This window comes from Phycodurus eques, chromosome 13 (genome assembly GCF_024500275.1).
Source record: "Phycodurus eques isolate BA_2022a chromosome 13, UOR_Pequ_1.1, whole genome shotgun sequence".
In the NCBI taxonomy this organism is placed as follows: domain Eukaryota; kingdom Metazoa; phylum Chordata; class Actinopteri; order Syngnathiformes; family Syngnathidae; genus Phycodurus; species Phycodurus eques.
In genome coordinates, this window is record NC_084537.1 from 9,966,582 (window position 1) to 9,994,531 (window position 27,950).

The following is a 27,950-nucleotide window of genomic DNA, read 5'->3' on the forward strand; positions in this document are numbered from 1 at the left end:
TCACTAGTTCAAAGTTGGTCGTACAGACAAAACAGACCAACTGCCCATTAACTGCCCACTATTCTCCTTGAATAGCTAAAACAGGATACTACTGTAAATGAGTAGTGGGAAGCGAGAAAGTACAAATAGTTACTGGACTTGAGTGATCAGGTATCTGTACATTATCTGTACATACATCTATTTTTCTGATGGGTTTTGCTCTAAATCTGAAAACACATGCGCACCCTACTCTGTCAAAGAAGGCTTGCTGGTTTTTCCAAACTTCACAGATGACAAAAGAGAGGTAAAGTCAATAGTTTATTTGCAATTAATGCAATTCATCTCAGCTTGTTACAGTCCAACCCTGTAAAAAAAAAAAAGATCAGTTTCAACATTAGCAGAGGAAAATTAATAGTTTCAAGATTAGCAGTGGAACTTTAAAATGACATACCATGTTTGTTGAACTCTATTTTGGTCCAAGAACAAGCGGTGCATTTGTTTGAGTTTTTTTTAGTTTAAAGTGATTTCTTGAAGACTCGGTCAATCCTTTACCAAGCAGAGCTTTCCTATTCCAGGTGTTAACATGCTGGTGCCTTGCAAAATGTTGGACCGGGACATTTTGGTCATGAACGCCAACCTTGAAATTTTTGGACTTCACAGACCACCTTGGTGCTTTACCTGGTGGGCCACGCTGAAGGAGTACGTATCCTTTTGGGTCAGAAGAATGGTCAGTCTGATCACGTTTGGAGGATTTTTTGGGTTTATTCCAATGTGACGATTGTGGCAAATTCTGCAGGAATGAAGTGTTTTTTGTTGCTTCAGCATCATTAAGCATGGAGTAAGGAAGCAAAGGGCTAAGCCCGTCCTGGACTTCAGAACGGGAAGGTCTGTCAGATCCATATGAGAATTCCCTAGGTATTGGCATACGATTTGGGTTGTGCTGTTGAAGATACTGGTCGATATTCGACCTGGCATTCAGACCAGATGGATAATTTATGACTCTAGGTAAATGTTGGTAGTTTTGAGTCTTTGGGTGCTCATTTTGTGCCTCTTGATTTACAGGGGTAAATAAAGGGCTGTAAAATCGATTCTGAACCCTGAAGGGCATAACTTGTGGTGATAATTGGCTTGGTGCTAAATTTGGACTATTCTCATACAGCCACCTGGAATACTGTGAATTAGGTTTAAAAGCCAAATAAGGGTAACTTGGTCTTTCAGGAGCTGCTACCTTGTTGGGAATACTTCCAAGTAATGAAGCAGTATTGCTACCTGATGACTGGTGATATGGTTGCTTTTCATTTGGAACAGAGTCTACATTTTTCTCAGGATTTTTTTCAGGTTTTTTTTTATAACCCATGCCATTTCTAGGTCCATAATAGGCCATTGAAGCAAGAAATGGAAATTTATGTGTCACTTTATCAGCTGGTCCAGGAGAGGAAAGATACAGATGCTGATGCAAAGTAATTTGTGGGCAGCAATTTGAAAAACCAACAGCACAAATTTGAAAGCAACCACTTGCTGAACCCTGGGGGACCACAGCACCGTTAGTGGACTGCAGGAGTGGAGTAGCCTGTTGTGGTTCCTTGGCTGGGGGTAATGTTACATTATGCTCCCATTGTGGAGGAGGCATCTTACTCTCCGGTGACTGGATGGGTGAAAGTTTTTCACCTTCTGCAGGCTTCTGAGTGGTATGTTTAAAAAGATGTGTTGAAATATGTTTTACTGGTGTTTGAGGTTTCAAAGGCCAATAGACATTCCCAGGGACCTCAGGTTTCAGTGGAGCAGGTGAACTTTTAACTGGTCCAACATTAATTGGATAGTAGGGATAAGCTGGTTGCTGCACAGGGCCAGGGACTTCAGGTTGTTTTGAGTCTGGTGGCTGTGGAAAAGTCATTGGCTTTTTGGGCAATTCTCCTAGGCTGGGAACAGGGTAAACCAGGTAGGGATTGTGCGGCTGTGAGACCAGACTTGGAGGGAATACGGGTGTTTGGGGGTGCTGTACAGGCTTGGCAACTGGTTTGTTTTGATGCCACAAGGGGTAGACTGGCCACGCCACATGACTCTGTGGGGCCTCAGGGTCTTGTGATTTAAATGTCCATGGATCTGGCACTGGCTTCTTGGCTGTTTTTTTAGGGCTGGGCCTAGGGTAAGGTGGAAAGTGGTATGGATCAGCTGGCTGCTTCACTTGTCCAGGAGGGAACTTGGGCTGTTGTGGTTTGAATAGCCATGGATTTGGCATGGGCTTTTTGGCTGGTTGTTTAAGACCTGGCTTAGGGTAAAGTGGATAGGGGTATGGATCGGTTGGTTGCTTCACTGATCCAGGAGGGACTTCAGGTATTTGTGGTTTGAATGGCCATAGCTCCAGCATTGGCTTTTTGGCTGGTTCTTTAGGTATAGGGTAAAGTGGATAGGGGTATGGGTCGGTTGGCTGCTCCACTGGACTTGAAGGAACCTCAGGATTGTATGGATGAGGCAATGGCTTTTCGGTGGGTTCTTTAGGACTGAGCATAGGGTAAAATGGGTAGGTGTATGGATTGGGTGGCTGCTGCACTGGCCCTGTAGTGATCTTGGGCTTTGGCATTGGTTTTCTGGTGGGTTCTTTTGGTCTGGGTGTAGAATTAAGTGGGTAGAAGTATGGATTGGGTGGCTGCTGTATTTGACCTGGCGTAACCTCAGGCTTTTGTGGATTAGGCGTTGTTTTGGTGGGTTCTTTAGGTCTGGGCAAAGGGTAAAGTGGATAGGTGTGTGGATGGGTTGGCTGCTCTATTTGATCCAGAGGGTCATTAGGCTGTTGTGAAGCAGTCATGTGCTTGTCATTTGGTTTAGGTCCAGGTCCTAGCATGGGGTTTGAAGGAAAATAATTGACTGGCTGTTGCACTTTGCCTGGTGGTTTCTCAGGTTCTTCTGGTTGGGATGGCTGGGGTTCATTATCAGGGTCTGGGAAAAATGAAGAGAGGTAGGGATAGAGTGGTTGCCCAGCTCGAACTGTTGGAGCCTCTGGGTTTTGTGGCTGTGTGAGCTGTGGAGAAAGTGTAGGCTTGGCTTTAGGGGTTTGCAGAGGTTGGTTAGGGGAAGCTGGCTGTGCACCTTGACCTGGTTGAACCTCAGCTTGTTGTGGAGAAGGAACCGTCTTGGTATCTGTGCTTTGTTTATTTTCAGTCTGTGAATTTGGTAAGAATGAGTAATATGGTTTCTGCAAATAACCTGAAGGGACATCAGGTGGTTGTGGCTTGGGGGGTTGTGGAGAAGGAGCTTTCTTGGCGTTTTTGCTTGGTTTATTTTGCGGTGTGAATTCAGCCTGTGGATTTGGCAAGAAGGGATAATATGGCTTCACATGACCAGGGAATTCTGGTTGTTGACGCTTTGGGGTGTGTGCAGAAGGAACTGTCTTAATATCCTTGCTTGGGTTATATTCAGGATGTGGCTTTGGCAAGAAGGGATAATATGGCTCCTCCAAATTACCAGAAGGGACTTCAGGTTGTTGCGTCTTGGGGGGGTTCAGAGAAGGAACAGACTTTGTATCTTTGCTTGGTTTATTTTCAGGCAAGAAGTGATAATATGGCTTCTCCACATGACCTGGAGGTACTTCGGGTCGATGCGGCTGTGGAGCAGGTGTGGGCTTTTGGACAGGGTTTGCTACAGGCGCAGGTGTAGTATAAAATGGATAGGGGAAGAGATAAGATGGAGTATCAGGAGTTTGTGCTTGGAGAGGCTGTAGATGAGGTGTGAGCTTATCGTTTGGTTTAGTTTCAGGCCGTGGTACAGGAAAGAGAGAGTACACTGGCTGCCGTACATGAGCAGGAACTGCTTCAATTTGGAACGGATGTCGAACAGGCTTGGGGTTGTGAGGTACCACAGGTTTGGCGGGACTTAAAGGTGAATGATGGAATGGGTATGAGGGATACAAGCCTATGTTCAGGGGTTCCAGTGGTTCCTGTGTTGGGCTTTTTGTAGGTTGAGATAGACCTGGGGCCACTGATGGACAAGAAACCTTAGTTTCTCCTTCACCAGCCAATTCAAAAGTGTACAGCCCATCCTGAAAGAAGTCAATCATTGAAATATGTTGAATAAAATCTTACATGCTAATTACATTTCTTTACCTTCTCCTTCAGACAGGGACCATATCGAACAGACATGACCACACCTTGGCCATGTTTTACTATGCTGATCCCACATTTGGGTGATGCAGCAGTTAGAAACTCCCACTTGCCATTCACTGTTAGGGGAGTTACAATGGGATCAGACAGTTTAAGAAAACAATAAATGTACAAACTATTTTTGCATACAGTTTAATTTACACAGTGGAAATAAGTTCTCAAACTGGGCTCCTGGGACCATTGTCAGCCTGTGGGCCACAAATTATGGTAGGTCTGCAAAATAATTTAACCATATCGTATTTGAAAGTGCATGCCAACCAGGGGTTTTTAAGTTGACACTAATGTGATGGAAGTTGAGTCAACTAGACTAATTTCTTTTCAGTACTGCAATTAAAAACAATTTTAAATTTAAAAAATAAAAATCAGCCAGAGGAATACTTTGTAATTTATATTCACTGGCAATGGAAAGCTCAGAATAGATTACATTTATGCAGAACATAAACTACAACACAACAGCATTGATGTGGGCTGGGTGATGGTATTTCCAGCCAGAGAAAAAAAAATCCTCACGCTCTGCTTGCCGCTAGGACAGTCCGGTAACATTTACATAACTTTGCTAAAGGGGGAAACCTGTACTCGTTCTGGGTACGAGTTCTGCATGGCAGGAATTTGTGGTGTTTGCAAATCATGGACCAGTGTCTGCAGAGGAATAACTACCCAGGTTGTCCTTCCACTTTAATAGTGCAGGCCGAAAAGTTGTTCAAACTCTTACTCGAGCCTAGCTACCCCCCAAACCATTTGTTGGTTCTCCCTCCCTTACCAAAGGTGTGCATTTAGAAATACAGTGGAACCTTGAGCAATGTAGCCAGAGAATGGGACTGACATATTTACGGATCACAGCTATACAAAAAATAAAAAATAAATAAATAAAAATCCAATTCCAAAAGATGTGGCAGCTCTGTCAATGGTTATAGCTATTGTGCCGTAGAGTGCAAAGAGCGAGAGAGACATGGCAGCAGTGTTTAAGGATTACAAGCCCTTGGACTCCGGAACATGCCATTTTTGGTACAGTAAGTTTTTTGTCAAGCAGTTTGCCTTTGGAAACGGGTTTGGAACTAAGAAGCACCCCCAGTCCATTCTATCGAGGTTCCACTGTAAGAGAATTTAAATCAATGAAGGTGACCGATTTCATTCAACATACTGAGTGGAGTCTGAACATTTCTACCCTGTAAGGGTATCCCTGGACCCAAAAGGTTTGAGAACCCCTGGACTAAATGTACAGTAACAGCTTTCAGATACCAAGAAAAAGTGATTTAAAGTTATTGAACAGTGACTCACCATTTATTTTTATTCTCGAGAGTGGAATAGCCCATTCAGTTTTCACAATCATGCCCTCTGGATGGCAGGTGACCATTGGTGGGTTAGTTGAAGATTGTCTAATGAGTGGGCATGTCATCCTCACTGGGAACCCCCACCAAAGTAAGGGTAGGACATAAGAATCCTCCTGGAAAAACATGTTTTAAAGTCAATATTTATTGTGTGCGCAGTTTTGATTTTTAAGTGTCCTACCAAGTGTTGACAACTACTTTTCAGGAGATGTTGCCAAAGGCGGGTCTTGTTGAACCCTGAAATTTGTTGATTTAGATTACTCAAATATTTATGAGGGCTTATTTTATTAATTTGGTTTTGACTGGTTGTTGAACTGAAAATTTAAACGTACCAGGTAAATTTTGCAAATAAGCTACTCGAGAAATGTCTTTGAAAACGTTTGAAAGTCTTTGCTTGATTTAAATCTGTAGTGATGTATTGTTTGTCATTTCTAACATTTGTATTTTAATCTATATATTTCACCATTTAATTTTATTATATAGAATCATTTTAGGCTGAGCCCTTTTCAGAATGTTAATGCAATGCTACTGTGCATGACCAACTTCCCGAACCCCCGCAACTGTACTCAGCCAATTTTTATTTTTTATTTTATTTTATTTTTTTTTTAAATCACAATGCGGTGGATAACTGGTTAGCATTTCTGCCTCACAGTTCTGAGGACCAGGGTTCAAATTCCGGCCCCACCTGTGTGGAGTTTGCATGTTCTCCCCGTGCCTGCGTGGATTTTCTCTGGGTACTCCGGCTTCCTCCCACATCCCAAAAATATGTGGTAGGTTGATTGAAGAGTAAATGGCCGTAGGTGTGAATGCGAATGGTTGTGTTTATATGTGCCCTGCGATTGGCTGGCGACCAGTTCAGGGTGTACCCAGCCTCTCGCCCGAAGATACCTGGGATAGGCTCCAGCACGCCCGAGACTCTTGTGAGGATAAGCGCTACAGAAACTTGATAAATCACAATGCACTTTTACATCGAGGCAAGTGTGTTTTTCTGACAGTAGTGGCTTTTCCACCCACAATCCTGGGGACTATGACTTCCTGGAAGCAAAAGGTTCCTGTGGCCCATGTGGTTGTCACACTTAGTTCATTGTAGCTTAAGCAAATGAAGCAGATTTTCTCAATGACACCGAGGTAGTGTGTTTTATGTACAGGCACATTTATATATAAAAAAAAAAAAAAAAAAAAAAAAAAAATACATTCTATTTTATTGAGATCACATGCCTAAATACTGCGCAACAGAAGCTTGCAGATGACTATAGATGTGATTTACCAGCTGGAAAATGCAATAGGGACATGAACCTGAAGCCATACAGTTCCACTACAAATTTGAGACTAAATCACTCATCTGCATGCTTCTCCATTTATTTAAAAAGACAAGTTTTTCAAATGTCTTAGCATTCAGGCAATTACATTTTTCTTCATGCAAATTCTCCAGCTTTAGAGGAAATCCACTCACAAGCATTTTATTCACCATGTGCTATGTTGAATGTAATATTTAACTTGTTACTATACCAGTTTGTATACAGTGGGTACAGAAAGTATTTAGATCCCCTTAAATTTTATATTTATTATTTATATTGCAGCCATTTGCTAAAATCATTTTTCATGTTTTCCCCTCAATGTACACACAGCACCCCATATTGACAAAAAAAAACAAAAAAAACAATTGTTGAAATGTTTTCAGATTTAAAAAAAAACCAAATATCACAGCATAAGTATGCAGACCCTTTGGTCAGTTATTTAGAAGCAGCACCCTTTTGAGCTAATACACCCATGAGTCTTTTTGGGAATGACGCAACACCTTTTGCCACACCTGGATTTGGGGACCCTCTCCCATCCCTTCTTGCAGATTCTCTCCAGTTCTGTCAGGTTGGATGGTGAACAGTCATTTTCAGGTCTCTCCAGAGATACTCAATTGGCTATAAATCAGGGCTCTGGCTGGGCCATTCAAGAACAGCCACGGAGTTGTTCTGAAGCCACTCTGTTATTTTAGCTGTCTGCTTAGGGTCATTATCTTGTTGGAAGGTGAACCTTCAGCCCAGTCTGACGTCCTGAGCACTGGAGAAGGTTTTCATCCAGGATATCCCTCTACTTGGCCGCAGTCATCTTACCTTTGATTTCAACCAGGCGTCCTGTCCCTGCAGCTGAAAAACACCCAACAGCATAATGCTCCCACCACCATGCTTCACTATTGGGACAATTGATGAGCAGTGCCTGGTTTTCTCCACACATACCACTTAGAATTAAGGCCAAAAAGGTCTCTCGGTCTCATCAGATGACAATCGTATTTCTCACCATCTTAGAGTCTTGGTGTTTTTTTAAGCAAACTCCTGCAGGCTTTCATGTGTCTTGCACTGAGAAGAGGGTCTTCTCCACTCTGCCATAAATCCCCGACTGGTGGAGGGCTGCAGTGATGGTTGACTTTCTGGAACTTTCTCCCATCTCCCGACTGCATCTCTGGAGCTCAGCCACATTGATCTTTGGGTTCTTCTTTGCCTCTCTCACAAAGGCTCTTCTCCCCCAATTGCTCAGTTTGGCCGGACGGCCAGCTCTAGGAAGGGTTCCGGTTGTCCCAAACATCTTCCATTTAAGGATTATGGAGGCCACTGTGCTCTTAGGAACCTCAAGTGCAGCAGAATCTTTTTTGTAAACTTGGCCAGATCTGTGGCTTGCCACAATTCTGTCGCTGAGCTCTTCAGGCAGTTCCTTTGACCTCATGATTCTCATTTGCTCTGACATGCACTGTGAGCTGTAAGGTCTTAGACAGGTGTGGCTTTCCTAATCAAGTCCAATCAGTAGAATCAAACACAGCTGGACTCCACTGAAGGTGTAGAACCATCAAGGATGATCAGAAGAAATGGACAGCACCAGTTAAATATATGAGTGTCACAGCAAAGGGTCTGAATACTTATGGCTGTGTGATATTTCAGTTTTTCTTTCATAAATCAAAAATTTCAATTCCTTTTTTTCTTCCCGTCAATATGAGGTGCTGTGTGCACATTGAGCAAAAAAATGAAAAATGATTTTAGCAAATGGCTACAACAGAGAAATTTAAAGGGGTCTACTACTATACTTTCCATACACTATGCATTTGCTTGTTTTTTTATTTTGTATTTATTTTTATTTTTTTTAAATACCGTCTGCAGCCAGGTTGGCATTGCAAATACCTTACTTGCATGTATAAGTTTCAATAAATACATGACTTCATGGACAGCTTTTTAAATACTGCAGTGTGAAGTATTTGGTATCTGTAAATGTGTTGCTAAAAGTTCAAATTAAATTTTAAATTGCTAAATGTGTTGGTGAGTGCTAGTTGTAAGGGTAGTCTGTAAAGTTGCCAAATTTAGCAACAATAGTGCTAAACTGGCATAAATGGTTTTACCTCAAGAGTAACAAAACAGCCATCATAAGGAGCAACCAAGACCATTTCTCTTCGTGTTGACATGATGTTGTAACCACAGCTTTGGGGTAGCATGGATAAAGGCAATGGAGACAGAGTACCTAGGACATAATTTCAATTCAACAGATCAATTAGAATGGGATTAAGTGAATGATTCAGCCATTTCCGCATTAGAGTTAAAATATTCCTAAAGTAGAAAACATACCCCTATCCACCAAAATCAGAGCTCCAGGAGTGGAAGCAACATCTTGGACTTGAAGTTTCATAGAGTTGGCTGTACATTCCACCTTTGGATCCATTTTAATGAGATGATCCGTCAATACTTTGTCAGCTTTTGAAAAATCATCCTGCACACCGGGCTGCCAGTAAATATTCCCCCCTTTGCAAAAAAAAAAAAAAAAAAAAGAGAATATTTTTACAGTCACTTTCAGAGGCTCCAATGGTCAGGCTCCTCCATATTTGGCGTCATTTTAATGTCTTTGCCTTTTACTTAGTCTCACACACAAGATTAAAAATTGAATGATACAGCCTTGCAGTACATTGCGCCCAAATTGTTGAATGCACTTATGAGCTCAGAAATGCCTCCGAGGACATTCTTAAAATATAAAGTTACAAATTTTGTTCGACCTTTGATTTAATTTCCTTATATAACCCTCAGGCCTTGTTGGATTTTATCCTTTCGACTTGTTCATGGCCAATCCCATTTTTTAAGATTGAGTTGAGTAGTTTATTTTTTCAACTTAAATTCCACTTTGTGTACAACAATGCAAAGGTTGGAAAACTTAAAGAAAATGAAACTATTCTCAGTAACAGACTTTCCAAAAAATTAAAATAGCATTGGTTTATTTCCATAATTCCATTTAAAAAATTTAACTTTCATAGATTCAGAGCACACAATTTAACAAATTTCAAGTATTTATACATAATTTTGTCTTCCAGCTCATAAAACCCACAAAATCAGGAATTACAAAAATTGGAATACTGTGAGGAAATCAGCCCAAACTTTGCAGGCCATAAATGTTTTAAACAGTCACAAATCTACTAAACTCAAAGCACCTGCACAGGTGTCATTAAATTGCTTCAATTTGGGTCAATTGTCTCAGTTGGGTTTAATATAGGGATGACTGCAGACTTGGCAACTGGCCAGAAGACCATTGATACCCTCCATAGGATGGGAAGCCACAAAAGTTCATAGCTAAGGAGGGTGGCTGTTCACAGAGTGCTGTGTCCAAGCATATCAAGGGAAAGTCTAGTGGAAGGGGAAAAAAATGTGACAGAAGATAATCCAGCAAAAGAGATGACCGTGGGCTTCAGCGGATTATCAAACAGAAAACTCAAGAATCTAGCAGAGATTCAGAAAGAGTGGAATGAGGCAGGAGTAAAAAACCATCACATTCAGACACATCCGGGAGATGGGCTACAACTAACTGGGAGGAGGACTGGACTATTGATCAGTGGTCCAAGGTTCTCTTTTCCGATTAAAGTAAAGTGTGCCTTTCATTCAGGAATCAAGGTCCAAGGCTTTGGAGGAAGACCGGTGAAGAACAGAACCCAAGCTGCTTGAGCTCCAGTATGAAATATCCAGTCAGTCATGATTTGGGGTGCAATGTCCACTGCAGGTGTTGGCAAACTCTCTTAAATCCGGTCACAACAACAGTCTACCAAAATGTTTTAGAGGACTTCATGATTCCTTCTGCTGAGTATCTGTATGGAGATACAGATTTCATCTTCCAGCAGGACCTGGCCCCTGCTTGTACCGCCAGAAGCACCAAAACCTGGTTTGATGCCCATGCTATCACAATGCTTGACTGGCCAGCCAACTCGCCAGATTTAAACCCTGTTGAGAATCTATGGGGTATTATCAAGAGGAAAATGAGGGGCACCAGACCCAAAAACAAAAGAACTGACAGCAAGCATGAAGGAAATCTGGGCTTCCTTAACACCCAGGCAATGCCACAGGCTGATTGTCTCAATGCCACAGCACATTGAGGCAGTGATTTAAGCAAAAGGGATTCCCAAACAAGTAACATATCACTTTGAAAGTACCATATTTTAATTGATTTAATTTGATCATTATTTCTCTTTTCTACAAAAACTGAGAAGTAAATGATTTCTTCACAGTACTCTAACTTTTGGAATTCCTGATTTTGTGTTTTATGAGCTGGAAAACCAAATTATGTAAAAATACTTGAAATTGTTAAAATTGTGGGCCCTAAATCTATAGTCTATCAAAGTTAACTTTTTGAATGGAATTATAGAAAAACGTTTACATGAGATTAAATTGTTTTGTTTTTTTTGGAAAGGGTCTGTATATTGCTAATAGTACAGTCTACAGCCAGGAAAGGGAGCTTACACTGAAAACCAAAATTCATTTGCTCTATTGAAGTGCTGTACGACAATGGTTAAACCTTTTACACCAAGTAGCGCCTAAAAAGAAATACTTGGGACTTGTGCGCTACTTTATCAATCATGATGGTGGTACTTGGGTTGCCAAATGTTCTTCAGAAATTATATACAGTATATATTATATTTATTATTGTAAGCCACTAACATGATGCAATATGCACAGTTTAAACATTAACACTGCATTTAAACATACTGGATGTTAAATTTCTATCAAAATTGTACCTAAAATGTTTAAAACCAATGAAATGCAAGTGTTTTACAAAAAGTTCTAAAGTTAAATTTAACTGAACTATATTTAAGCAGTGTATTTCGCAGACCACTAAAGGAAGCCCATACCGACCGAATGGTATCCATACCACACTGAGAATCATTGCCAGTGAAACACAAACGCCTCAGTCAGAAACCAATTATATGAAATTGCTCGCTTAGCTAATCATTGTGAAAGGTGTTGAGTCTAAAATAACTTTTTACTTTTTTCTTAAATGTATTTTTCATGGTTTCAATTGACAAAGTGGCCATGACAGAGCCAAAAGGTAGTTATGTTTAGCTAAAGTAAGCAATTTAAAAAATAAAAAGACAAAATACCTCACCTCCAGGTTTCATTACATTTCCATTAACACAGCTATAATGGTTTAAAAAAAGCAAGATGGACACAAACAGTAGTAAACCAAAGGGCTTACTACAAAATTATGTTTACTATTTGTATGACTCCCAAGAAATCATATGTCCACAGTCCTTTGAATGGATTGATAAACGTCACCAACAATGTGAAAATAATACATACCCACATCTGCCTGGTAATCTGAATCAGCATCAAGGATGTTTGAATGAGGAACTTGCTGAGGGACTAACAGCCTTCCACTGTAGGAAATACCACTTTTGTCTGCAATCAGTGGGGAGTTGTGTCTTACTTGAACTGATGTCTTCAGCCTTGCCAATTGGGAGCATTTGCAAAATGTACCGGCAGCAAGCAGAAAAAGTCCAAAATAGAGTAAAAACTTAGAGCCACCTGGCTCTCTACACGCCATTGGAACTAAAGAGGAAGGCTCTGCATACAGACAAAGTCAGATTCTGCTCTGTGCTGACAATTTAAAAGAATGCTGTCTCCACAGGTTGGATTAATAGGGAACCAAAGGGCTGTACCACTGCAGGTGTTAGCAATGGGGTAATTATGGGTGTGGCCCCAAATGTATCCCATTGGCTCTTCGAGCCTGTTCACCAGGAGAGGGACAAAATATTAGAAACACAGGGGTGGGCCATGCATTTAGTACCTGGACCTTTACAGGGGATTCATCCATCTCTTAACACCCCCACTATCATGTCGCAATTATAAAAACCTTTAACACTATAAAAAAATGCAATGTACTGTAACAGCATACAAATGTCCCATGTACATCATCTGGAACAGTTCAAAATCTTATTTATCAAATTACATGACAAAAACATATATATGAAAAAATGTAATACACCATACTCACCAGATACTAATTACAGTGGATTCTCAGGTTACAAATTTGTTCCGTTACCCTGTTCTCAAACTAAATATTATATTTACCTTATTTTGATCAATATGTGGTTAAAAATGAATACTGTGCTGTGTAAAAATAGGTGAAAAATCCAATTTCCTATGATGAAATAACAGTGAGGTTGCTAGCAAATCACTGCAGTACCCTAGCCTTTTCGGACACAGCCCTTAATTGCCATTTTAGGCAAAAAAAACTAAGATACCTCAAGCAGAGAGCCAATTATGTTTGTGCGGCAAGAGAAAAAAACAAACTTAGCCTTATGCAGCCATACCAAGACTGTTTGTAAACCGAAGTGTGAAACCCAAGGTAATGTGTATTTTAAAAAATTGTTCATACACGGAATTGTTCGCAAACCGAGGTTCCGCTGTATTAAATATTGTGTGCAAATCGTTCCAATCGTGTTTTGCTAGTTGAACAGTTTTGCTCAGACCGAACGATTACAGGATGGAAACAACGCTGACATCACTGAGGGCCGTCTCAGTGGCCTTATGATGACAACATCTGATTGGTCAAAGAATAATATATTTGAAGTTTACATGAGCCGGCACCACTGATTCTGAAGGCCCTGGGCAGATTAAATTGACATGGTAAAAAAGGAAGAGAGGAAAAAACACCAAACATCCACATACATGTAGAGACTGGAAGCAGCGCAGTGCAGGCAAGAGAAATGCTACTAAATGAAGATAATTACTACAATTTCATGGACCAGATATTAGAATTTAGGTTGTAAATGTACTACTATCGGACTACATTTAAGATGCATGATCCTATTGCTATTTCATTAGCTATCCCATTTCTGTCTTTACACTCCAAAAGTGTGAGATCTTGTAGAGACAAAATCTGTTGAGTAAATGCTACTTTCCAGACTGGCTTTTTTTAAACTGCCAACTAGGTTTTGTTAATTAAAAGGTTTCAAACAATAAAATTAATTACACGTCTATACAGTCAGTATAGCAATGTACAGTATAAGGCTGATTAATAAAATCGGTGCCCGTGCCCCTCTTTTGGGAATGGACGGACGGGGTGCTTCGGTCGGGCTCGGGACTTCCTTGGGTCCTGCGGGGGTCAGTGGCGTCCCCCTGGTTGGGTCCCCTGCTGGACGGGCACACAGACATGGGCCCTCCCCTTGTGCCAGCTCAGCAACTCCATACACCAGTTGACTAACATGCGATATGGTGTTCATTCACAAATAAGTTTGATAGATACACAATAGGCTTTAATTACTTGTGTTTGGATCACTAACAATACAGATTATACTAACATATTAATTACTTGTGTTTGGATCACTAACAATACAGATTATACTAACATATAAACTCACAGGTCCTTACAGGTGTTTAGACTCTAAAAAAGAATTCCACCGCACCACTCGTCAATAGCACTGCCTTGCTCATTTTCCCACATCCTGTCCTGCCCTTTTCTGTCCTCTTGGTTAGTTATTGCATGTCTTCACCGGGTGCCCCCCATCTCCTAATGACTGCTGTAATGTTGTGTTCAAATATCTAGACTCTCACTATTATTCTGCTGTGGTTCTCACCCTTAGTCCACTCTATCCCTTAAAACCATTTTCTGTTCGGCTGCATTTTCAATAAACATCAGAATAAAAATTACAAATAAACAGAGGGAATATTTCAATCTCCCCTGTTGCACTGCAAACCTGTTCCAGCACAAAGGCATACAGATACACCATTCTACAAGGCCATCCAGCTGAACAGGACAGGTTAAAAAAAATTGGGGGTTTCCATCGGCGGCACGGTGGACGACTGGTTACAGCATCAGCATCACAGTTCTGAGGACCGGGGTTCAATCCCCGTGCCAGCGTGGGTTTTCTCTGGGCACTCCGGTTTCCTCCCACATCCCAAAAACATGCATTGGAGACTCTAAATTGCCCGTAGGTGTGACTGTGAATGCGAATGGTTGTTTGTTTGTATGTGCCCTGCAATTGGCTGGCAACCAGTTCAGGGTGTACCCCGCCTCCTGCCCGATGATAGCTGGGATAGGCTCCAGCACGCCCGCGACCCTAGTGAGGAGAAGCGGCTCAGAAAATGGATGGATAGGGGTTTCCATCATTTTATACAATTTTTTTGTAATCCATTGGACGTACGGGATTTTTGGCATTTGCCACGCACTACTCTGCTAACTACAGTGTGGGTAATAAGTGGTAAATTATTTTTTTACATGGTTTTATTGTCCACAAATTTAAGTAATTTTGATCATTTGTATTCAATTTTCACATTTGGCACGTTGCTGTCCGTCCTGTCATTTTGGGGTAACTGCCCTTTTAAGAAACTGTTTTCATTGACACGATGATCAGCATTTTGTCTTTCTTCAATGGAGACCGAAACAGTACCATTTTCCAGGTGTTTCCTAATTTTCATATTGTGTGTAGTTAAGGTGGCACAGTGGATGGTGGGTTAGCACACCTGCTTCACATTTGTGTGTGGAGTTTGTATGTCCTCCTCGTGCCAGCATGGGTTTTCTCCCAAAACATGCATGGTAGGTTAATTGAAGACTAAATTGCCCGTTATGTGTGAATCAAAGAGTGAATGGTTTGTTATATGTGCCCTGCGATGGGCTGGAGACCAGTCTAGGGTGTACAACCCCTCTCATCCAGTCAGCTGGGATAGGCTGCAGGACACCCACGACCCTATTGAGAATAAACGGTACGGAAAATGGATGCATGTGTGTAGTTGGATGTTGTCAAGCTTTTGCTAGCTTGACAAATTAACATTGTCATAGCAAAATATCAGTTGATCAAAAACCTTTACCTTAAAATGAGAATATATTTAATGTTAAATCTCAATTTCTGGGGGGTGAAATTGGTACAGCACTAGGATATTGACTCATCTGAGTCATTACATGTTCTGGGCAAATATAATAGCCTTTAGGTTCAAATATAAAAGATTTCTCAAAATTTCAACATTCAATTCGATATAGATTTAATCAGATTTTTGTGTGACAATTCTTAATCCTTGTCATATTTTGACAATGTTATGACACCTGGGAACTATGTGAAATTTTGTCACCCTGAAACTTAAGTGTTTAAACATTATTTGAGATTGAGAATGGACCATTATTAGATTACAAAAATTGGGGACTACCCTATTATCGTTAGCACAAACAGTATTACAATTTATTATCCACAATTATAAAAATGGTCAGATTACAATATTTTTTTTCAGCATCACAAAAGACACAAACACATTTTTTTCTCTCTCGTTTAATTCTGTACATAGTCCATAAAGTCCGGAGATAACTGATGCCAAAATGTCCCTTCGGAAAGTGCCGTTAAAAGTTATATCTTGCCAGGGCAGCATGTAAAAATCCAACTAGTAGCAACACATGAGGTTGATTTTTATGGCACTGAATACACAATTCTCTGAAATTTATCACAAGACAACTTACAAATGTTCTTATTCCAACCAACACCACTTTCAATTAGTGTACACAGCATTTATTTATTTTTTTTAGCTATAATACTTCTAAGTACCATACGATGACAATTTGTGAATACATCTTGGATGACTAAAGCACAATGCAAATAACGACAAGATGTCAGAAGCAGACACCCTTGGTTTACAGTCAATATGCATTCATGTAGATTCAGTAGTTAATGAAGTTAGTCAAAAAATGAAAAACAAATACAATTAGTGTTGACAAATGTATAGTGTCGAAGTCTTGTATATATATAAAAAAAAGGGAGCAGTTACGGTTTTACCACTTTCTGAAGCCGTCAAGTTTTTTTTACTTTTTAAATTACAGTCAACGGGTGATGCCAACAATCATCTATCAGAATGGCGGTGAACATCCTTGTACATCAAAGATTGGTCCAAGGGGGAACAAATGGGGAAGGAGGACGAGGAAGGAAGAGGTGCTAATTAACAGCCAATTGGACATATTGCAGGAGCTGATTGATAAATGTGAGCTGTCACAGAAGTGGAATGACCACAAACTCCAGAATGTATGGAAAATTGTTGAGCATTTATTCCATATCCTTGATATCCAGCTTAAGGTCCATGTACTAGAACACTGCCCTCACTAGTAAGACAATTAATTGCACTGGTAGAACACAACAATTCCTACTTCTAAACATTTTCTCCACAACTTGTGCCACTTTTGGCCTACTAGTATGAATTTAAACTGGATATCGAGGATATTGAAAAAATGCTCATATGGTAAGCCGTTCGAGCAATTATATCCATCTTAAGGTCTATGTACTAGTGCTTTTTGTCCTCACTAGGAGGACATCTTTGACATTAAGAGTAGGACAACTACATGTTACTTTTCAAAGTGAGGCAGAACTGTGCACTAGTTTACCACTGCATGATACTTGACAAAATTAAGCAATTCACTCGTAGTACTTGTAATGTGCAGTTTTCAACGACTGCAGTTTTGCCTCTCTAGTAACATGTACTTGTCCAATTAGTATGCTAAAGTTGTCCTACAAGTGAGGACAAAGAGCGTACTACAGGTGGATCTCAAATTATAAAACATATTTCTGGAGTTAAATTCAAAAACTCATACACTCATTCCACAGAGTAAACTATAATTTTTGTTATTTTAGAACCGGTCAAAATTTTTAATATGGAAATGAGGTTGGAATTGGCCTTCTGAAAAGTATTTCGTGTTGACTGAATCGGTATAATTTATGGGTTTCACTTTCGGAATCGCAATGATCTCTCCCACAGTATTCAAATTTATTGAGAGATGCACCTGTAGTACATGGACCTTAAACTTGATAAAGGATATTGACATCCTTAACTAGTAATATTAGTAAGACAATTCATTTTATATCCATTACTGTAGGACACTCCTGCACACTAGTAGGACAACATGTGACGAGTGAGGTAAAACTACTAGTGGGCATTATGGTGCTACTAGTAGGGTCTAGTAGTAACTACTACATAAGTTAACTAATCAGGTTTATTACATACTTGCAGGTCAAAAGTGGCACTAGTAGTGGAAAAACATTACTAGCAAGTGTCATTCTAAGAGTGCGCTGAATTGTCTTATTAGTACATGGACATTAAGATGGTTATCAAGGATATTGATTAAATGCTCAGTTTGCCAAAATGTACAAGTAGTGGGCAGATGTCAACTAGTGCAGTTTTGTCTCTCCACAAACAGTTGTCCTACTAGTATACTAAAGTTGTCCTACATGTGAGGAGAAAGAACATACGAGTATATGGACCTCACACTGGATTTCAAATAAATGCCACTGGATTTCAAATAAATGTCAAACAGCTTGTCATAAAGCCAATTGAGCATTTATTCACAACGCAGTCGTTTTTTCATAATTCCGCGCACTAGTAGCCTGAAAATCCATTTGAGCATTTATTAGCTTACTATGAGGACAAAGAGTATACTAGTACAGGAGCTTCAGGTGGATATTAAGGCTAGAGTAATTGCTCAAATGGTTTCCGTATGAATGTGTTAAAGTATCACAACGCTGTCCTAACACTATACTCTAACAAGAAACCAACGACGCAGCTTTAAAAGACCACATCCAGGTACAACACAAAAGCATGTGATGGTAGGTTTATTTATTTAAAAAAAAAAAAAAAAAAAAAAAAAAAAAAAATAGGAGGGTGGGGGTGTGAGTGGCAAATTTATCCACAGATACAAGATTTTGTTTGCGTAAGCCGTTTTATTGGAGGCAGGTGTTTTGGCTGGGAATATGGGTGAAGGGCCTGGAGAACCATAAAAGCAGATATGCATGCAACAATGCAGACATGCTGATGAATGGGGTGGGGGGGGGGGGTGCCTTTTTTCAATTAGCTACTAGCGAAGCAGGTGTCATACAAGGCAAATTCATTTTTATTACACTTTGTGGTTATTTTTTTGTACACTCCTTTGGTATATAAACATTGAAACAATTTCATGATCATGCCATTACTGTAGTGTTGGGGGGAAAAAAAATTCAAACACATCGTGATGAAAGGGGGGGGGGGGCTGTGTATCAAAGAGAAGGGGATGAAAGAAACATTTGCCCTTTAATCCTAGAAGTATGTGGTGAGCTGTTAGGTTGACGGATGGTGAGGTTGCTTAAAATCCAACCTTCCTCAGGTAATCCGCCATATCATGTGCTTTCTTGTTAAGCTTTCCACCATGGACGGCCTCCTTTCCCATGAGTATAACCAATACTGGGGCACATTTTGGTGGGGGTGTGTGGGGGTGGTGGAGAGAGGGAAAAAATGCAGGGGGAAAATGAACAAACCTGAACTGTCCCCACCCCCACATAATGGAGGGGGAGGTCCAGATGTCAGGATCTTACCACTCTTCAATGCTATATAGGTTTCCATGACATTTGACAGCTTGCAGGAGAAATCTTAACAGCAATATTTATTTTCTCTTCTTTATGTCCCTCAAATTTTTACCTAAATGATCCTGGGAAACATTAAAAGCCTGAATCCCTCAAGTATTTTGCCATCGAGTAAGCCTTCTTATTCAATCCGCCTCCATGGACCCCTTCCTTTCCCATTACAAGAACCAAAACTGAAAGAGAAGAGATAGAAAGGGGGGGGGGGGGGGGGGGGTTGTTAAGGAAAAAGGTGAGAAATCCCATCAGTAGTTATCTGGCGTAATTGCGAGTTATTACTAGGCCCAAGCCTGCTAGCTTACAAGCTAGCTGGTAGCTAGCGCTGATTTTTCCAGCCACCAGAGTCTATATATTTAACTTGAACTTTTATGTAACATGTAGGGACTCTGTGAAGGCGTTTAAGGTCGTAGTAGTGGTATTTGACTGACAGTTAGCAGGACGCTTCAGCAAATTCAGTGGAACAGCGTTTGAGTGCATACAATGGCTTGATTTTTCACCACTTTGAAGCCTCATTCTATAGTGCCAATTTTATTAATCATTCAAATTTGGCAGGGTTGTTAACAACACTACTCTGGGATGAGTCAAATTTTGAAGACATTTTCTCTTTACAGGGACTTTGTGACAACAAACTGTCACTGTAATCATGCCACAAAAAAAAAAAGCATCAAACTAGTTGTCAGTTCAACCAAACTTCTGCGCAAACAAACTGTTTCAGAAGGCAAAAAGGTCTTTCATATCTAATCACAAATCTAACAGACGCCGTGTTAGATTTGTGATTGACAGTCAGTCAGTTGGCAGGAGTATTGTACATGGTAGCGCCCAAGTCTCCTTTGGCTTAAGATAGTATTGCCAAACTAGGACTACACTCTGCATCAAAACCAGTCGAATCTCTAACAGCAGCTCAGCAGAACATCGCTAAACCCATTTACGACTGCCAGTTTGTTGTCACTGCGTAGATCCAGCAGTTTCGGGACCCTCTGCCTAAGAAGCAGCGGCTTCAGCACAAGCTGCCCCAGGAGTGTCAGCCCCATTGATTCAATTCCTGCGCATTGCTGTGCAGTCAAATATTCATTGATTTACACTGGACAGCACTACGACAGTAATGCTTTACAATCATCAGAACGGTTTATGTTAGTTAATGTACAGGTACTACACTATGTCTATCTGCATGCTTAGCTATAAGTTGTCTATAGTACTGTATTTTCAAGTAATGTTTTAAGATCTTTCAGAATTTGAAGACCAAGTTATTTGGGATCCTAGTTTGTGGTATATTTATAGTTTAAACTATTAATATAGGAAATTATCACTCCTAGGGGAGAGTCAATTTGTAGAAATTTGTCATTCACTGTAAGGCTCGAACCCTGTCTGAATAACGGGACTCCACTTTATCTGTATTGAGACAGAATATGAATAAATTTGACATGGGAACCTTTGGTAAAAACAAACAAAACAAAATCTCAGCACATTTTCGAGTCTTTCTGCCATGTTCTTGATCTAATTTTCAGCCAAAGATCCACTCACAAGACAAAAACTCACTAACTAAAATTTTTGCTAGGATATGAATCATTCTGGTTTTAACTGCTTGACCTAACAAAGCCAGACATTTTAACAAGGTGTATCCCCCTAATTGAGGAATCTAAAGAGCATAATATCAAAAAAAAAACTGTGAGGAATCTAAAGAGCATAATCAATAAAACACTAAGTGTTAGGACTTCAGTCTTGATGCAGTTTATTTATATTTTTGATACTGCAATGGTAAACTGAGGAGAAGAAAAAGGCTGAAATGGGAAACAGTTTGGTTCTGTTGTTCCCATAAAAGACTTGGCTGTAGACTGAAAAAGTTGATACGAGGGAAAGGCTGAAACACCTCAGACATGAAAAGACCAAACAGAGGAAATTATGCGAGACAAACCTTACATGAGATTTAATGAGGCAATGGCACAGATCTCGGAATTCCACCCAAAAACTTAAATGTTGCTACTTTGACCTCCCCTACAATACAGCAAACTGATCATTTCTAAAGAGGTATCATACTAATATTTATGTTGGATCTATCTGCAGAATGCATTTCCTTAATTAAACAAACCATGCACTTTTGAGGAGCACACCTACTTCTGATAAGCCTACTCTAAACCTCATATTTACCTTGTCCGGCTCGTCCCACAGAGATGTTGTATGTAGGTTCTCCTCCTTGGCTCTTTGTTCTCATGTCCATTGTCCAGTCACCCTCATCTTGCAGACTGTCTCTGAGCAATGAACACTTCTTTGAGCCCAGGGTGAGACCAGAAGTGTAAAAGGTCTCTCTGTCTTTGCCTACCAGCACATCAATTTCTTGGGACTGAAAAACAAAAACCACAACTATAGAAACGGCATTGCGGCAATTTAAGAGAGTGAATTACATCAACAATGAATGTTGCGCATTATTTGAAGATCATTGCTTTTAATTTCATTATTTTGCAGACTATCTGCTCATTCCGATTGTGACCTGAACAATACAATCACATTTCCCTGCAAATCTAGAACACAATTTAAAATAATTATTTGCAGTTAAATGGGTGAGATTTATTGGTAGATTACTCACTTTTTTAAATTATTATTATTTTTATTTTAGTTTTTAATTCTACTCCGGCAAAGAAATTATACTTTATTTAATTGGGCTTAACTTACGTTTTACTTTAACAGATATTTTTCACATTTGTACTTTAAGTAATTCTGCCTTTGTATCGTTTTCATTGTGGATAATGCAATTGTGAAATTCCCTGAGGTGTGCAAAAAAGTATCTACAGGGTGGGCCAGAGTTGATGACTCACTTGATTATAGCTACATTTGTTAAAGTGAACTCCGATTGCAATTACATGTTTTGTATATATGATCTCTTTCAACTTGAGTAACATAAGATACAACTTTCGATAATCATTTCCAGATTTATATATTTTTACAAATCGTAATTTCGTAATTTCAACACGCCATTGTTTTTTTGTCGCAGTGCATTCTGAGTAGTGACGTCAAATGGGGATGTGCCCGACGCCCAGAGTTTTTTGCACTAGCCACAGTAGCAGCCCCTCGGAGCGATGAACGCTGTTCAGCCATTTCAGTTCGAGCCAGTGTGTGATCAGGGAAATGAGAGGTGTGAAGAAACTCATTTTCAGTGGTGCATTTGTAGCTAATGCTTGCCAATGCCGACTGAGAAAGAGTATCTGCTGTAAAGAGCTCTGTTTCATTTCTGCCGCTGCTAATGGTACTTGTTCGTTTTGCCCGATGTTATAAATGTATTCAGTGATAACTGAGTAAAGTTACATGCATACCTATTTTACCATTTTTCACTGCTAACTCAGTGTCCGATGGCAATGGTTTGTTTACAACAGCTGGCGCTGCTAAAGTGAGCTGTTCAAGGTAAGCGGCCAACACCTCTTGTGTTTCTAGTCTTTTTGCTTAGCTTTCGCTTGTCACACACGGCCATTTAGGCTCCTTGTGAGCAAAGATAGTCGGCACGGCATTGAACTTAAGCCGTCGTTTATACCCAGACACACTGGTGAGCTCTCTCATGAGCTGGAGCTATCAAAGGCTTCGAACAACTACGGATATATCGGAAGCTAAACTCTTCCGGCCACCGTTTCCTCAACTTTATCTTTTTGGGAAAGCCATGAATGCTCACTTCCTTTTTTGCATTCTGTCCTGATTGGAAATTGCATCCCAAAGCGGTGCAGTATGACATTTTTAACTATTTTCACGGAGGATAAAAGTTGTTCGCAAGTTGCTAGCTTAGCACCACAGAGAGCAGCAACGTAACAATTTTACAACAGCCATTCTACCTCATCATTCCCAGAATTCTTTGTGCACGCTAAACATAGCGACGACAGTGTATGAAATTATGGCCTAACAAATTTTTTTTAAGTTATAGGAATAATTTACAAATATATACCACTGCATTTCAGTAGTAGAGGTCAGTAGTTGTAAAAATAAAATGTGTCATTTCAAATCGGAGTTTACTTTAACACAAATTCTTAGTGACCATAATACTATATACACAAATTAATGAACAAAATACAGTACAAACTAATCTGATATATATAATTAATTCATAAATAACTGAAACGTCATGATAACTAGGCTTTACACAATCAGGATTTTTGGGGCCGATCACAGAGTTTAAAAAAACGATAACTGATCAGATCACAAGATGGAGCAATGTGTCTATTTAAATAACATTTAGTGTATATACTTGTGTACTGTATACTGAGTATTCTCTATTCAGGTCATGTATTCTAATCAGGAGGGTCAAACCAACATTACAGAAATAATTGGTGCTAACTTATTGTAATTACTTTGTAATTAAATTACTTCAGACCCACCAAAACTTTAGAGAAACAAGGCTAAAAATAAACTCTTTTGGATTAAAATATGCTATACACGATGGTGACGTGAATAAAAGACAGGATGTGGTGGTATCGGAATACAAGATTGTATTGCAGTAGTCTGAATAGTGAATAGTGCAATCGTGAAAGACCAAATTTGTCTTTTAGTCTGATCCACGCATTACACGTCTGTCCCACACTGCCGCCCTGTTTTTTGTTTTTGTTTTGTAAACTTCATTGGTGGTCGGATATTTACAGTACTATGTCAAAAGACACGCAAGAAGGCTAAAAATAAACTAGCTTTTGGATTCAAATACACTGTATACGATGGTGACATGGAGTAATTATCTTTTGTGGACCCCATCAATGATGTCATTGATCAGATCGGCAAATGATTAAAGCCGATCAGCATAAAATGCTAATTATCAGGAGATACCAATCAGATCGGTGTAAAGTCTAATAACTTGTGTTTTCGTGGAGAAGTTTTTAATGTTCTTTGTTCAAACAGCTCTTGGTTGTCCCACTCTTTTGGGGTCCACAACGCTGCTTGTTTCATCAAATAATTTATTGATCCAAGCAAGTCTCATGTTAGTGCTAGTGGCCCACAAGTTGACATCCATTACTTGGCCAACTTCAGTGACAACATCCATTTGAGCAAAATAGCTTTTTCTCCATGCTTAGCAAAGAAAGTGCAAATTATATCTTAATTATTAAAAGGGATGTTAAGCTTAAGAAATTCAAAAATTGAGAATGCAATTTCTGTATTAATTGCATGGGAGTGCTGAAGAGCTGACGCTGAACTGAAATTCTGTGGAATTGTTGAAATTGCATTTAAGTTGGAATGGTTTGAATAGGTCCAAAAAAAAGTGAGCAGGTAAATTTGTAAAATCTCTTAATTTAGAAATTTTGTGAAAATCTGGGAATTGTGACAGTTCACGTTTATGTCCTGAATGAGTTGAACAGTTTGAAGTTGTAAATGTGAAAGGAGGAAGTAAATGTGTAGAATAACTGCATTTCATTTGAGAATGTTATGAAAATGTGGGATGTGAAAAATAGTTCAAGATGGCCTTAATGACTTGCACAGTCTGAAATTGGAATGTGAATGATTTTTTTGGTTTTTTTCCTCTTAACTGTCTCATTCACTTGAAATGTCAAGTTAATCAGCCCTTAATCACTAAAGAGTCTCAAAGGACTTTACAGGAACCGCTAACAAAAGATCGGCGACACCACCAAATGTGTTTTTGTGTGGGGTAAAACTGGGAATTTTTGGAACTGGTACAATACTTCCCTCAATATACTGTATTTTGTTAATATTTGAATCAGTTGAGAAATGATAATTTTGTGAAATATGGGAACTTTGGGAATGTGATCAATTGTTCCCTAAATGTTCTGAATGACTAAAATTTTTAAGTGGAAATGGTTTGAATGGGTCAATGAATGTGGAAAGATGAGGTAAAATATGTAAGATTTCTCTTAGTGTAGGAATTTTAAATGTGGGAATGTTGGGACCATCCTAAATAGTTCCCAGCATGTCCTGATGTAGCTCAATTTTGACATTGGAATGGTTTGAATCATAAAAATACTGAGGGAGTAGGTAAACGTGTAAAAATCTCTAAAATTTGGGAATTTTATTGTGAAAATTTGGGGAACATGATAATTCCCAAGATCCCTTGAATGAGCTGAATATTTTGAAGTTGGAACGGTTTCAATCGATCGAAAAATGTGGTAGGAGGAAATTAATGCGTAAAAGATCTCTTAATTTGGATATTTCCAATGTGAAAATGTGGGTTTTTGGGAATGTTCTTGTTGCTCCATGCATCTCCTGAATGAGCTCAACAGTTTGAAGTTGAACTGGAAGTTGAATCAGTCAACTACTGTTGAAGAAAGGAGTGAACATCCAAACTCTCTCAAATTTGGTAATTTTAGTTTGACAAGTCTGGAATTGATGAGTTTTCTTGGAATGCGGAAAGGAGTTTCTATGTCTTGAATGAGCTGAGCAAGTTGAATGTGAAAAATGTACTTTTGTTGAAGGTCTCATTCACTTGAATGTTTTTTTCCCATATGGGACAATGCAGAATTGTGGGAGAACTGGGAATTTTTGAAACAGGGAAAATAGTTTCCTGCATATCCTGAATTCTGTGAATATTTGACAATTGGAATGCGCTTTGTCATTCACACAGTCACAATAAAATACGCATATTGAGAACTAAAAAGTAAGTCACATTAGCACATTCTATCTACAACAATATCAATGATGCCACACAATCAAAGCAATGAAGAATGACGAATAGTCCTTTCCACCGACGATTGCAACAATCCCACATCCCGTGCTACATCCAATGCAATCACAATAAAGCGGGTTTAAAATGCATTTATTATCACAGGTTAACTAAAAGTCACCAAGTACACGCTTGTTTTGTCTTTTTTTTTTTTTTGTAACCACAGGTAACCGGCGGATCGGAGGCTTAACGTTAGCTAATCACCACATCCAGGGCACACAAAGAATTCTCCTTTGACTTCAATGTCTAACCGCGGCTCCTTGATGGTTTAACAAAAAATCAAAACCGAAATTATCAATGGTTCTCTAAAATAGGCTTTGGCTTTGGCTATGGATAAGATGTTTTGCGTTGGTGTCCACGCCCGTTTTCAATGTGTCTCGTCGTCCACGAGGCGGCTGAATAATCCTGCGGCGTTTCCTCAGCCAGGAAAGGCCAGGGATGCGTTAGCCTAGCATCGCCGATAGCTGGCTAGTCATTTGCATATATAACGGATTTTTTTTTTCACCCGTCGTTTTTTTCCCCCAGGAGTGTCCGCCTTGGGTTGTGATTCCTTCACATTTATGATTAATTCATTATAATTTATTCATTCTTACCGTGATATTGTTGAAAGTGCCACCGTCATGTGCTGCCCAAACGTATTTGGCGTCCAAATACCCAACAATGGCGCTGTCCTGACAGCTGCCGTCGGCCATCAGGTTTTCCACGTAGTTTTGCCAAGACGACATGTTGAAAAAGACAAAGCGGGGGGGTTACAAAATGGCTAAGAAGAAGGGCGAAAAGAGAGAGAGAGAGTTTGGGAGCCTCGGATGTAAGCCACCACTACTCGGACGCGCTGGGGCGGCAAAGAAAGCCGAGGGGGCACTAGTGCGGCTGCGGTAGCGGCTGCGGCTGCGGCTGGCTGGGTGTTGTCCGTATTTCAGATCACTCCGCACAATGAGCATCCAACACCACCGGTGCTTTTACGGCAGCAGGCGGCGGAAGAAAGGAACGAAGAAAAGGAAGAAGCAATTATCGGCTCGGCTCAGAGGCAAACTGTCTAGAGGAATGTTGGGGTACACAAAAAGGCTGTTAGGAGGTTTACGACAATGCTCATTTATTGTGTGAATGCTTAAGAATTCACGCCTATGTTACTTTGCAGCCTTTTTTAAAATTCTTAATACTCGACCAATTTCTACTCCTTCCACATTTCTTCAAACCATGCCAACTTTCACCTCGTTGAAGACATCTTGGGGACTAGTTTCTCAAAAATGTCAACTTTTCCCCACAAATTCACACTTCCACGAAAATAATTACCAGTAAAAAAAACGAGGACATTTTCCAAAATTTATTTAACAATTTATTCAGCCAATTCAAACATCTTGGACTATTGAACTATTAGCTACTACCCTGAACTATTTTTCACATGACCCAAATTCCCAGATTATTTATTCCTCATTTTCACAATAAAATTCCCAAATTAAGAGAGCGTTAACATACTGACCTTATCGATCCACATTTCTTGACCAGTTCAAACCATTTCAACTTCAAATGTTCAACTCATTCAGACATATATGGACCTATCTATAACAATTTAATTAATTCCACAACATTTCAGTTCAGCATCAGCTCCTCTACATTCACATACAGTTTATAGCATTGTCTAGTTAATTATTAGTCATTCAAACAATGAATTTTGTTTTGTTCATCACACTTAAATCTTTCTGATCATCAAGACAATTTTAACATCTCACAAAGACAACCAAGCCACAATTGTTTTTCACAGCACTATATAATAATTGGACAGCATTTTACAACTCCACTACACAGAATTGTGCCCCACAAAAATAATTTTAAGAGGATAATTATGCTCAGTTTTGAACACTGTCCAAGAGGTATTCAGTTAATACACAGGTGTCAAACTCAAGGCCCGCAGTCCAGATGCGGTCCGCCACATCATTTTATGTGGCCCAGGAAAGCAAATCAGGTACGTCGTCATCTACTTCATGTTTCTCACGAAAATGTGCTCCAAAATTGAGAATTGTCCTCACTTTTAATAACGTTCAGAGATTGCAAGCATTTTTTCCTTACAAACCACTTTTTAAAATATATTGAACAGCAGTTGAACACATTGTTTTCCTTGACTTTGTATTTCAAAACTAGTTAACCAATTTTTGGGGGGGTTTATATGTATGTAATAATATGATAATAATATGGTTTTACAGTCA

General features: G+C 39.6%; 2 protein-coding genes across 3 annotated transcripts; both read right to left on the reverse strand.

Annotated features, from left to right (window-relative positions):
• Positions 1-284: 284 nt before the first annotated feature.
• Positions 285-5,504, reverse strand: LOC133411813 (uncharacterized). Its single transcript, XM_061694512.1, has 3 exons — positions 5,415-5,504; positions 431-4,015; positions 285-343 (listed from the first exon to the last, which is right to left on the reverse strand). Exons 1-2 carry the CDS (start codon positions 5,415-5,417, stop codon positions 446-448), a joined length of 3,573 nt encoding a protein of 1,190 aa, XP_061550496.1. The 5' UTR covers positions 5,418-5,504; the 3' UTR covers positions 285-343; positions 431-445.
• pfn2a (profilin 2a) lies at positions 5,422-26,657 on the reverse strand. Of its 2 annotated transcripts, none has more exons than XM_061694514.1 (3): positions 26,340-26,657; positions 21,258-21,450; positions 5,422-5,580 (listed from the first exon to the last, which is right to left on the reverse strand). In XM_061694514.1, the coding sequence occupies exons 1-3, from the start codon at positions 26,469-26,471 to the stop codon at positions 5,513-5,515; spliced, it is 393 nt and encodes a 130-aa protein (XP_061550498.1). In that variant the 5' UTR covers positions 26,472-26,657; the 3' UTR covers positions 5,422-5,512. The 2 variants fall into 2 exon arrangements, with proteins under 2 accessions (XP_061550498.1, XP_061550497.1); XM_061694513.1 differs by lacking the exon at positions 5,422-5,580 and adding an exon at positions 19,030-19,288 and having other exon boundaries at positions 26,340-26,650.
• Positions 26,658-27,950: the final 1,293 nt, after the last annotated feature.